This window comes from Rhinolophus sinicus, chromosome 2 (genome assembly GCF_057876585.1).
Source record: "Rhinolophus sinicus isolate RSI-liver-muscle chromosome 2, RSI-T2T, whole genome shotgun sequence".
In the NCBI taxonomy this organism is placed as follows: Eukaryota; Metazoa; Chordata; class Mammalia; order Chiroptera; family Rhinolophidae; genus Rhinolophus; species Rhinolophus sinicus.
In genome coordinates, this window is record NC_142502.1 from 108,114,994 (window position 1) to 108,127,452 (window position 12,459).

General features: G+C 50.8%; 1 protein-coding gene across 1 annotated transcript; it reads left to right on the top strand.

The window, feature by feature from the left end:
* Positions 1-1,826: 1,826 nt before the first annotated feature.
* On the top strand, positions 1,827-5,406 carry LOC141571605 (patr class I histocompatibility antigen, A-126 alpha chain-like). Its single transcript, XM_074332648.2, has 8 exons — positions 1,827-1,958; positions 2,252-2,536; positions 2,786-3,061; positions 3,674-3,949; positions 4,066-4,179; positions 4,615-4,647; positions 4,791-4,838; positions 4,996-5,406. The coding sequence occupies exons 1-8, from the start codon at positions 1,886-1,888 to the stop codon at positions 4,998-5,000; spliced, it is 1,110 nt and encodes a 369-aa protein (XP_074188749.2). The 5' UTR covers positions 1,827-1,885; the 3' UTR covers positions 5,001-5,406.
* The last annotated feature ends 7,053 nt before the right edge of the window (positions 5,407-12,459 follow it).

The window sequence follows — 12,459 nt, forward strand, 5'->3', positions numbered from 1 at the left end:
AGTTGTCAAAGAAACAGGAACCTCAGACCTACAACTGGAAAAAATTGAATTCTGCTAACAATCTCTGCATAAGCTTGGAGGAAGATCCTGAGCTCAGGATGCACACAGCTTTGTGACACCCTGACCAGAGAACCCATCCACACCGAGCCTGGATTTGTGACTAAGGAACTGTGAGCAAATAAATGGGTGCTATTTTGAGCCACTGAGTTAAGGTAATTTGTCACACAGCAGTGGAAAACTAATACACACGCTCAACTGTGCAACAAATAAACACACAGCATTTTTTCCACTGGAATGAATTTATGAACCGATATGTCCACTAGTTTGTAATAAAATATTTCCTAATTTTTTTCGTATTTCTCAGGCTAGGATTTTATGTGATATAAATTTTAATACAATCATTCATTAATTCAACAAATAATTTAATACCTACTATCTATTAGGAATGGCTTCATACGCCTGGGATACAACTTTGACCTAAACAGGCTGAAGCCCCTGTGCTCACGTGCCTGACATTCTAGAAGCTTCCCAGAGTGAGACAGAGCCACTGGAGTGTTTTTAGTGAAGAAATGACACACCGTGACTCACATTAGCAGGATCGCTCATTCCTGTGGGGAGAACAGTCCTTGGCTGGCAGGTGAGGGGGTGGTACTAGTGCCACAATCAGGAGTAAGAAGGTGGTGGGGACTAAGCGGGGGAAGAGGGTCTGAGGGGTGAGAGAGACAGAGAAGGTCTGGAGAAGCAGAGGGAGGGAAACAGGCAGAGGTGAAGAATCCTAAAGCAGTGGAACTCTCAAGTTGAAATATGTTGCATTATAGATCTTTAGTAAATTATCTAGCGCCTATTGGGGTGTTCTGTGGAGGTGCTTAAAAACTAATCACCTCCTTATGCTAATCAGTTTAAAAATAATAATGTGTCCCAATAAAATACACACAGAGCTTAGATGTGAATTACTCATAAAAGTAGGAGATGCAAAAACATTTTAACTGCATTGAACACTCGCAGCTTTGAGGTTGTCCAGGGTCCTGGTTGAAATGCACAGTAACAAACTGCTTCCAGTGCTTCTTTGTATTGAGGAGGCCGGGACTCAACAGACAAACTCAGGACCGTGGAATGAAGATCATTTTACAGTAGAAACATCCGGAGTCACAGGTACCGTCTGGGAAAGTGAGACTTAGGAGCGTTGAGAGTCTTGCTGCAGCGCTGTTTACACACATTTCTGCACCAAGGGGCACAAATCACGGTTTTACAGATTAGCTTCCTGGTGATCAGGGGTTTCCAAGGTTGTTCCCACTGTGGTTAATAAACAACAAGGAGACTGGTCTCTGTGAGAATCTCTAGCTGGTGTTTTCAGACACAACTTCTCCGTGGTTAAAGAGAAAAGCCCTGTCCTTCCTCTATTCCCAGGGCGAGCTCACTCTGGGGCATCAAGTTCCCTGGGGGTGTCTTCTTCCAGAAGAGTCTGGGGGGGAGGTAAAGGGTGGGAGGCAGGGCATCCATTTCAGGGAGTGGATTCCGAGAAGAGAAGAGGAGGAAAAGGGGCTGAGCCCAGCTGGGTTTCCTCAGACAGCCCCTGGGCCAGGACTCAGGGTGACAGTGTGACACAGCGCTCTGTGCAGGAGGAGGGGTCAGGACTGTGTCCCGGGTCCCCTGAGGGCGGAGTCTGGGGCGGGGAAGCTCAGTGTTGGGGAGTCCCCACCTCCCCGCGGTTTCACTTCTTCTCACAACCTGTGTCGGGTCCTCCTGTCTGGAAACTCGTGACGCGGCCCCAGTTCTCACTCCCATTGCGTGTCCGGTTCTAGAGAAGCCAATCAGTGTCACCTACTTTCCGGTTGCAAAGTCTCCACGGACTCGCCCGCACACAGATTGTCCCCACACCCCGAGGATGCGCGTCATGGGCCCCGGAACCCTCCTCCTGCTGCTCTCGGGGGCCCTGGGCCTGACGGGGACCCGGGCGGGTGAGTGCGGGGTCGGGAGGGATCGGCCTCCGCGGGGGAAAAGCCAGGGGACCGCCGGGTGGGGGCGCAGGACCCCGGGGAAGATGTGTCCCCACCGCCGTGTCCAGACCCTAGACCCCCGCCCCGAGTCCCGCCCACTCCTGTCGCCCACTCGGGTCTCCCGCCCCCTCCCCTTTCCGTCCCTCCCCCTTTTCCGTCTCCCGGGTCCCCTGCCCCTCCCGGTCCATCGCCCGCCGACCGGGACCCGCGCCAGGAGGAGGGTCGCCTGTGTTCCAGCCCCTCCTCGTCCCCAGCCTCCCACTCCATGACATATTTCATCACCACCTGGTCCCGGCCCGGCCGCGGGGAGCCCCGGTACATCGAAGTCGGCTACGTGGACGGCACTCAGTTCGTGCGGTTCGACAGCGACGCGGCGAGTCCGAGGATGGAACCACGGGCGGCGTGGATGGAGGGGCCGTGGGTGGATCAGGAGGATCCACAGTACTGGGAAGAAGAGACACTGCGTGCCAAGGACTGGGCACAGATTTACCGAGTGAACTTGAACACCCTGCGCGGCTACTACAACCAGAGCGAGGCCGGTGAGCGACGCGGGCCCGGGTCGCGGTCACGACCCCCACCCCCGCGGACCGGCCGGGGTCTCCCCGAGTCTCCGGGTCCGAGCTTCACCCCGAGGCTGCGGGACCCGCCCGGCCCCTCCACCCAGGAAGAGCCCGCGGGGATTTTGACCCGGTTTCGTTTTTAGTTCAGGCTCGGTGACGGGGCGGGGCGGGCGGGGCGGGGTTAAAGGTCGGGGTTAAAGGTCGGAGCTGACCGCGGGGCGGGGTCAGGGTCTCACACCATCCAGACGATGTACGGCTGCGACGTGGGGCCTGACGGGCGCCTCCTCCGCGGGTACGAGCAGTACGCCTACGACGGCGCCGACTACCTCGCCCTGAACGAGGACCAGCGCTCCTGGACCGCGGCGGACACGGCGGCTCAGATCTCCCGGCGCAAGCGGGAGGCGGCCGATGTAGCAAAGGCCTGCAGAGAGTACTTTGAAGGCACGTGCCTGGAGTGGCTCCTCAAATACCTGAAGAATGGGAGGGAGACGCTGCAGCGCGCAGGTACCAGGGACATCAGGGCCTCCCCATCTCCCTTCTGGCTGGGCCTCCTGCGAGAAGAGGAGGAAATAAGATAAACACCAGAATACTTCCATCCCGTGTGAGTCGAGAAATTGAGTCCGCCGAGGTTTTCAGATCTGGTACCAGAGAGTGACCCAAAGGGCCCCCCTTCTCTCAGGGACAATTAGGGGTGCAGTTTCTCTGGGGGTTGAGGGGAGAGCATCTCAGAAATAACTGATCAGCGGTTCCCTGTGACTCTGGCAGCTGCTCTGGGAACCTGGGGGACTTTCTCAGGGTTTGTTCTTTGCCTCACACACAATGTGACTGAGCTCTGACCCCAGCTTTTCTGAGTCATGTGGCCTCCACCCAGGTTAGGACCAGGAATCCCCTTTCTCCCCCTCAGAGACCTGTCTCAACCCTGGGCTGTCTCACCCTGATTCTAAAACTTTCTAAAGAATAGAGATTATCCCGGACGCCTATGTCCAGTGTGGTGTGTGGGTTTTGTGCTCCCTTCCCCCGCCCCAGTTGTCCTGACCAGTCTCAGGATGGTCACATGACCACTGCTGGAGTGTCCCCTGAGGGATGCGAAGGCCTGAATATTCTGACCCTTCTTAGACCCTCCAAAGACACAGGTGACCCACCACCGCACCTCTGACCGTGATGGCACCCTGAGGTGCTGGGCCCTGGGCTTCTACCCTGCGGAGATCACCCTGACCTGGCAGCGGGATGGGGAGGACCTGACCCAGGACACGGAGCTCGTGGAGACCAGGCCTGCAGGGGACGGGACCTTCCAGAAGTGGGCAGCCGTGGGGGTGCCTTCTGGAGAGGAGCAGAGATACACGTGCCATGTGCAGCACGAGGGGCTGCCCGAGCCCCTGACCCTGAGATGGGGTACGGAGGGGGCCGTGAGCACAGAGCCTCTTCTCAGGGAAAGCGGGGGCCTCTGGAGGACTTCAGGCTGGGGCTGAGGCCTGGGGGTCAGGGCCCTCACTTCCCTTCCCTTCCAGAGCCGCCTCCTCAGGCCACCATCCCCACTGCCATGGTGGTGGGCGTCATGGCTGGGCTGGTCCTCCTTGGAGCTGCGGTCACTGGAGCTGTGCTGTGGAGGAGGAAGCGCTCAGGTAGGGAAGGGGCGGGACTGAGGTGTCTTGTCCCACTGGGGGGTTTCAAGCCCCAGGTGAACGTGTGTCCTGCCTCGTTAGTGGGAAGGACCATCCACACACATGTGCTTTCCCTGTCTAGGGCCCTATTTCTAACACTTTATTAATGCACGTGTGAAAATGAGGGACAGGTTTATCACCTTGATGATTCTGGTGATGGGGACCTGATTCTCAATAGTCACAGGTCAGAACAGAGGGTCCCTGCTAAGGACAGACCTCCAGGAGGGCGGTTGGTCCAGTCCCCACACATGTACTTTCCTTAGGTTTCCTGATCCTGCCATGAGTCTGTAGTCACAGTTCTGGAAAGTTCTCTGGGGTCCAGGACTAGGGGATTCCTTTAGAACCTCATGGTCCTGTCTCCTTCCTGGCTTTTCATATGATGTTTTCTTCCCACAGGTGGAAAAGGAGGGAGCTACGCTCAGGCTGCAGGTGAGTATGGAAGGGGGGTGATCCCTGAGGCCCTTGGGATAGTGTAGATGGAAGCCCTTGGGGGAGCTCAGCCACCCCCATAATTCCTCCTTTAGCCACATCTGCTGTGGGCTCTGACCACATCCTGTTTTGTTCTCCCCCAGGTGGTGACAGTGCCCAGGGCTCTGATGTGTCCCTCACGGCTTCTAAAGGTGAGACCTGGAGGGCTGAAGTGGGAGGTGTGGGGCAGAGGGGACAGGACTGGGTGCTGGGGATTCTTAGGGACAGTTTGAGCATGTGGTGAACTGTTGAGAATGTCACCACTACATGCACTAACCTGAGTTTGTTCGTAATTATTTTCTTCTACAGCGTGAGACAGCTGCCTTGTCGGGATTGAGTGATGCAAGATTTGTTCCTGCCCCCACTTTGTGCCACAGGAACCTCTGAGCTCTCTTTCTGCAAAGGGCATCTGAGTGTGTCTGCGTTCCTCTCGCATCATGTGAGCAGGTGGGAGACTGCCCGCCCCCTGCCCTCCACGCCCCCTCCCCACACTGACCGAGTCTCTTCCCTGACCCACTGTCCTGTTCCAGCAGAGGCTGTTTCCATCCCCGCCTTTACTTCATGTTACACTGAGCGGCAACTTCTTGCTTCCTATGGAAATAAGAATCTGGATTGAATCTGTTTTTTCAATTCTTGCCATGAAGGGTTGATGGGTTAATTGAAGGAGAAAATGCTAAAGTTTGAGAGGAAATAAATGGAAGCACTGAGAACCTTCCAGAATCCGTGTGTTTGCTGTTCTGAGTCTGTCGCAGGTGGAGACAGGAGAGGCTTTGAGGACTGAGCGTGGACGTGGCCTGAGCCCAGTCGGTGCTCAGTGCATCGTGGGATCTGATGTGGTCACTCCTCGGCGGGGTCACCTCTCTGCCGCTTTGTCCTCGTCCCTTCAGTAGGACCTTGTCCCAGCAGGACCTGTGATCACAGGGACTCTAACATCACCAGGTCTGGTCTTGTCAGTGACGGCTTCGTGAGCCCGGGTCACCAAGGCTCAGGCCTGGCCCGGCCCTCGGCCCCCATCTTGTGGGTGTTGGTTTGTTGTTTCTTTAGAGGAATCTGACTGTGTTTGTTCTTATTACGAGTCCTGGTCTCATTCTCCTCTGGGTGTCCCCTGTCTGTCAGCAGCAGGAGGTGTTTTCCTGTCATTGTCCCCACAAGACCCAGGGGGACCCTGCACAGAGGAGTCTGTGGATTGAGAGATGAATTTTCAGGCTCATCTGGCTCTTGCCTCCTTCTAGGGCTTGATGGTTCTTTCCATCTTTTCCCAAACTGTCAGAGGAACCAGAGTCTGGAATGAGCAGAGGAGGGATCCCGTGATTTCCCATCTTAGATAAGTTCCTGCTGGAATTCTGCTCTGCTCGCCGCCCTCTCTCCCTGCCCTGAGCTGCAGTGCTGGCTCCAGTCCAAACTCGGGGGTTTACGAAGCAGAGTCTGCTTGAAATTTATATTTGGTTGGAAAATAGGACCCGTAAGTTGGGGCTCACTGTTTCCTGAAGAGGGAAATATAACTGTGCTGTGGTGAGCAGGAGGGCAGGTGTGGGAGAAAGAAGGGGGGAGGTGGGAGAGCAGCACCTGTGAGAAAAGGGGAGGTGGCCCTGATGCCAGTGTGAGGGGACTTGGTGCTATAGCTGCCACAAAACAGCATGTGACCTGAGGCTACATTAATAAAGACACTGTCTCTAGAACAGGGAGACGCTGTCACTGATCCTTCACTAACATTGGCCGTGTGCCAGATGTGTGACAGTGTCTGCATCTGGGAAACATCACTGAAGTAATGTGAGAAAAATGGCTGCCCATGGGGTGCCTGTTCCAGTGGGAAGAGACAGACAATATCCTATAAGCACAGTAAACAAGGAAGGTTTGTATGTTAGAAGGAGGTAAGTGTTCCGGGAAAATGCAGTGGGGAAGGGGATCCAGAGTGTGGGGTGTGGGGACAGGGAAGACGGCTGTTTAGATTGGGGTGCTCAGGGGGCCTCACTGGGAAGCTGACCTTGAGGGAAGATGTGAAGGACACGAGGAATTACCCAGGAGGACGTCTGGGCACGTTCTTTCCAGGCAGGGAACCTGCAGTGGGAATGCCCTGGGGCAGGACTGTGTCTGGTTTCTGGGAAGAGCAGGGAGGCCGGTGAGGCTGCAGCAGAGAGTGATGGAGAAGAGACAGGTGCGGCCAGACCACGTGGCTGGGAGGGTGGTAGAGGGCAGTGACCTGTGCTCTGAGTGAGGGGGAGGTACAGGACAGTTAGGAGCAGAAGGGGACATGGTGTGACCTCCTTTCAGAGGACAGCTGGGGCTGCGGTGCTGAGAACAGACTTGGGGGAGGGAGGCCGTCGGGAAGTGGAGGAATCTGCAGGGTTCCCGCTGGACATGCTGCCACTGGGGGTGAGCGGTGGGAATAGTGGGAGTGGGGTTCTGGGTACGTCCTGAAGGTGGACATTACAGCGTTTCCTAATGGGTCAGTCTGGCGTGTGAGCGTCAGGGACCCCCAACATCTCAGAGGATGCAAGTAGAAAGATGGAGGTGCCATTAGCAGAGATGGGGAAGGCTCTGGAAGGAGCATAATGTGTCGGGGGCGTCACAGGCATTGATTTTAAAGATGCTGGAGCTGAGATGTCTGTTAGAAATACAAGTGGGGTCATCGGATTGGCAGTTGGACAGATGAGTCTACAGATTAGGGGAAATGTGTAGGTTGGAGAAATAGACTTGGGAGGTGACACATATAAATGATATTTAAAGCCTTGAGCACAGATGAGGTCACCAAGGGAGTGATGGCCGTAGAAGAGAAAGGAACAGGACTGAAACCCGGGACCCCCAATGCTGTGATCTGATCAGACCACACACCCTGCAGACGGCACAGTTCTGGCCCCACGTCGATAAGGCACGTAGCCCAGCGAATCCCAAACTTCCCTGGGCACAGGAATCCCCTGGACATCTTGTTAAGACTCAGAAAATCTGGAGCAGAGCAGAGACTTTGGATTTATACGGAGGTTGGTGCTGCTGCTGGTCTTCAGATCACACTTCTAGTAGCAAGACCGTCACCAGGATTCCCACAGGGCTGTGCGTCAGCCTCACCTGCAGGGCTTGTTACAGAAGCGACTCCTGGGCTTGTGTCCTGTTCTCTGAGACGGTGGGTCTGGGAGAGGCCTGAGTGTCTGTGACAAGCCCACCAGCTGTCCTGGGGTTCAGCCAGCTTGGGACCCTCTGAGGTCAGTGATGGAGCTCAGGGTGGGGAATGGTCTTAAATAACCTTTTAAAGGTGTTTTTTTCCTCAGAAAGGGGAGGACATACATCGTCAATTATGAGATGTGACGTTGGGAGTTACATGTCGTTCTCTCTACTGTGGGGCAGAGTCAGGTGGGAGATTTAGGAGTGGGTCACAGGTCAGTATAATAAAATCTCTGAACACTTGCTCCTGAAACTATTCCCCAGATTGATTTCTGGGAGCACACAATGGAATCCAAAATTTTTCCTAATTTAGATACAAAGTAGTACCTATCTAACTATTTATCTATCTATCTATCTATCTATCTATCTATCTATCTATCTATCTATCTATCATCTATCTATGATATTGGGGTCTAACACTATTTTGGGGAGGCCACAGAACAGCCTTGAGGCCACACACCAGGAACTGACCCACAGTCCCCCAGGTCGGGTCCCACATGGGAACCACAGCCCCTGCTGCTGGCACACGTGTCCCTGCTCACACCACTGACATCCATGTGGACCCTGGACCCTGCGGCCATGACTGCTGTCACTGCTGCTCCTGGCAGCTGTGTTGTTACTGCCAAATGCGTTCTGCATGGTTCCAGCCTCTGTATCACCACGTCCTGAGTCAGAGTTTGGCATGTGGTTATTGTGTTCCTTGCTGGACTTTCAGGTCCGTCTTAGCTTATGGTGTACTCGTATAAGCCCCGAGCCTGGTGGGCTAAGCGCCAAATCACCATTTTGCCTTATGAAGTGACCACAGAACCACAGATTAGAGCCCACACAAGCTCCGTAGCCAAGGCCGTGGAGCTAAGATCAATCACTCACACAATCACTCTCTCACATACAATAGTGTTTAGTAAGATTTTTTCTTTTTTCACTTCCCCTTTTCCTTGGTTGAATTCTCCAGGACCTTCCCTACCTCCTTACCAGGTAGTTGTCACGCAACGGTTGCCCAGAGCCCTTGCCATTGCTCCACTGGTTAATTACAACTCGTAGTTGTCCGTCCCTCCTCATGCCCCACAAATGGGTCCCAGAATCAGTGGCCCCACGTTGGGTGCCAGATGTTGCGTCCAGCACAACACAGGCAGTGAGAGAATGAGAAGGGGCGTGGAAGGGTTAAGAAAGAAACAGAAATCAAGAAAGTTATGAAACGGGGCCAAGGGGCTCCAAGCCTCAAAGGACTGAGAGCCCCGAATCGGGCCACCTTGTGGCTTTTATTGATATACACACAAGGAAGTAGTATTGTTTTCTCCACGGTCTGTGAGTCTCACACATCATACCAGAAAACTGATTCAAATCAATCACCCTTGTCTGCAAACAGCTGGAATAGAAAAGTCCCAAGATGTCTTAACAATTATGGTATGTGCCTCCCCAGGAACAAATCCTTTATGCTGAAACTTATTGTTAAGAATGGAAGGAGAACTGATGTTATTACATCATTGGCTCACTTCCCAAGCAGGTTGTGGGAAGCAATATAGCCACATCGGCAGAAGCTCTCCTTAGCCAGAAGGAGGGGGCTGTGCCCACGCGGTTCCACCTGGCTTGGGTTGTTCCTCCCGTGAGGAATCTTACCCATCATTGGCTGACCAACCATCTTTTGGGGGCCAAACAGAGAGACATGAAGTATAAGCACAAAGGTGAGGCAAAGGCCCTGAAAGGAACAGTCTCACAGACTCTTCTTTCTTTAGGGGTAGGCACGAGGGGACAGACGGTTAGGCTGCTGCACGACAACATGTGGTCACCTGGTGGGGGAGCCTCATGCCATGTCCAGCTAGCTGCAAGAGTGTTGGGGACAGTGGGTTTCCCTCTTTTATGGAGTGAAATGGCCTCTGCCTCCCACCAAGACTCTACATGTGGAATTTTCCTAATGTAGGAAGAGAGTTCAGATGTTCAAGGTGAGGGATGTGAAAATAATGACTAATTTCAATTCTCAGACCAAAGATCTGAGACTAGAACTTTCTCTGGTACTTTATAGGCCCTCAGGTTTGACTGGAAGAACAGGGACTAATAAATGAGTCGTTCAACTTAATCTATTGGTAATCGGTTCTGGGGTCCAAATTTTGTCTGCTCCAGTTCATACTTACAAATAAGTGCAGTGGCTTTGTATGACGGTGAGATGATTACTTGAAACGTCTTCTCCCTGCGTCTGTCTCTTACTAGGATTAAAACCCTCAGATCTGGAGCTCCTGGCCTATGTGTGCCCCAATGTGTTATATTAATACTTGTATTTCCTTGTATGTGGAAGTAATTTCTGGGGAGAGAATGTAACATTTATCACTTTTTATTGGGCTATCATAAAGGACTAAAAAACAAACACCGTCCTAGTTTTCAGGTTTACATGCAGTTCCATTTCTATTTCATTTATTTCCGTTCTGATCTTTATTATCTCCTTTCTTGTACTCTCTTTGGGCTTATTTTGCTGTTCTTTTTCCAGATCCCTTAAGTGTGAAGATAAACTGTTGATTAGTGATTTTTCTTGTTTCTTTAGATAGGCCTGCAATGCTATGAATTTCCCTCTTAGGACTGCTTAGGACTCTATTGCATCTCATAGATTTTGGGGAATTGTGTTTTCATTTTTGTTTGTCTCGAGATATCTTTTGATTTCTTCCTTGATCTCATGGTTGACCCATTCATTATTTAGTAACATGTTATTCAGCCTCCGTGAATTGGTGTGTCCTCCAGTTATTTTCCTGTAGTTCATTTCTAATTTCATAGCACTGTGGTCAGAGAAGACAATTGGTATGATTTCAATTTTCTTAAATTTATCAAGACTTGTTTTGTGGCCTAACATGTGGTCTATCTTGGAAAATTTTCCATGTGCGCTTGAGAAGAACGTGTATTCTGCAGCTTTGGGGTGAAATGCTCTGAAAATATCGATTAAATCCAAGTGATCCAATGTGTTATTTAAGGCCGTTGTTTCCATATTGATTTTCTATCTGGAGGACCTGTCCCTTGTTGTCAGAGGTGTGTTGAAGTCCCCTACTATGATAGTGTTACTGTTGATCTCTGTCTTTATGTCAGTCAATATCTGTTTTATATATTTAGGTGCTCCTATGATGAATGCATAGATGTTTACTAGGGTTATGTCCTCTTGTCGGATCGATCCCTTTATTATTATATAGTGCCCATCTTTGTCTTTTAATATGTTCTTCATTTTAAAGTCTATTTTGTCAGATATAAGTATTGCAACTCCAGCTTTTTTCTCATTTCCATTTGCATGAAATATCTTACTCCAACCCTTAACTTTCAGCCTGTGTGTGTCTTTTGATCTGAGGTGAGTCTCTTGTATACAGCATATACAAGGGTCTTGCTTTCTTATCCACTCAGCCACCCTATGTCTCTTGATTGGAGCATTTAATCCATTTACATTTAAAGTGATTATTGATAGGTACATAGTTATTGCCACTTTTTAAATTTGTAGTTAGACTGTTTTCATCTTTCTTCTGTTTACAGAAGTCTTTTTAATATTTCCTACAATGCTGGCTTGGTGGTAATAAATTCCTTTAGCTTATTCTTTTCTGGGAAGCTCTTTATCTCTCCTTCAATTTTAAATGATAGCCTTGCTGGATAAAGCAATTTAGGTTGTAGGCCTTTGTTTTCCATCACTTTGAGTATCTCCTGCCCTTCTCTCCTGGCCTTCAATGTTTCTGTAGAAAAGTCATTTGATAGCCTTATAGGAGTTCCTTTGTATGTAACCCTCTGTCTTTCTCTTGCTGCTTTTAGGATTCTCTCTTTGTCTTTAATCTTTGCCATAATTTTTTTTTTGACCGCCTCTACAATGCATCTTTTAATCATCCATTCACGAATATAGTTTTGAAGGATTTTCAAAGAGGTAATGTTCATACATTCAACAAAATAACATCAGCAACCTTAATGCTAAGCTTGCAAGAATATACTTATAACTAACTGTCTTATACATTTAGTGCATCAATACAAGTATAAAAGTACAAACATATTCCAAAATGTTGACAGTACTGAATGTTGAATGTCAGCAAACAATTGATTTTAATTTTCTTGCATTTAATTCCTAGTTGTCTTAAATTACTTTGTACGACTATCTGAATTACAGAATGTCCCCACCCCTCCAACATGAAGACAAAGGCAAGAAATTGTGCAAGCGCAGCAGTAGCTGAAGAGAAAGTCAGACACGGAACACAAGCTCAGTGTTGATTTCTGCAGTAACAAACATTTAACATCCCATTTCTCAAGCAAAAGGGACACAGAACACATGGGCCCAGAGAGCAAAATGCAAATACTGGCAAACCATGAGGCCCCAGTAAGAGGGGCACTACTCCAGGAATCTATTCCCTGTGCTTTGCCTGGTGGGGGTCACAGGGTTAGGTCACAACCCCCTTTTAGCGGCCATGACTTGGTGGAAAGAGGGACCGAATGCGCTGAATGTTCCAGACCACGTGGGAAAACCTTTCCAAGAAGGAGTTGATGGAAACTTGGAGCAGATCAGGGTCTTCAGCAATCCATCTGACAGCCAGGACGTTGTCAGTCACTGTGACCTCCTTTTCAACCCCCTGCCAGTGGCGTTGGGCATCTGCGGCCATGGCCAGGCGGGCCATC

Bases quoted from the DNA above. Each gene is read 5' to 3' on its own strand.
- LOC141571605 (XM_074332648.2), top strand. From the start codon at position 1,886: ATGCGCGTCATGGGCCCCGGAACCCTCCTCCTGCTGCTCTCGGGGGCC. The intron at 2,537-2,785 runs GTGAGCGACGCG...GGGCGGGGTCAG, and splicing joins CTACAACCAGAGCGAGGCCG to GGTCTCACACCATCCAGACG. The intron at 4,648-4,790 runs GTGAGTATGGAA...GTTCTCCCCCAG, and splicing joins GAGCTACGCTCAGGCTGCAG to GTGGTGACAGTGCCCAGGGC.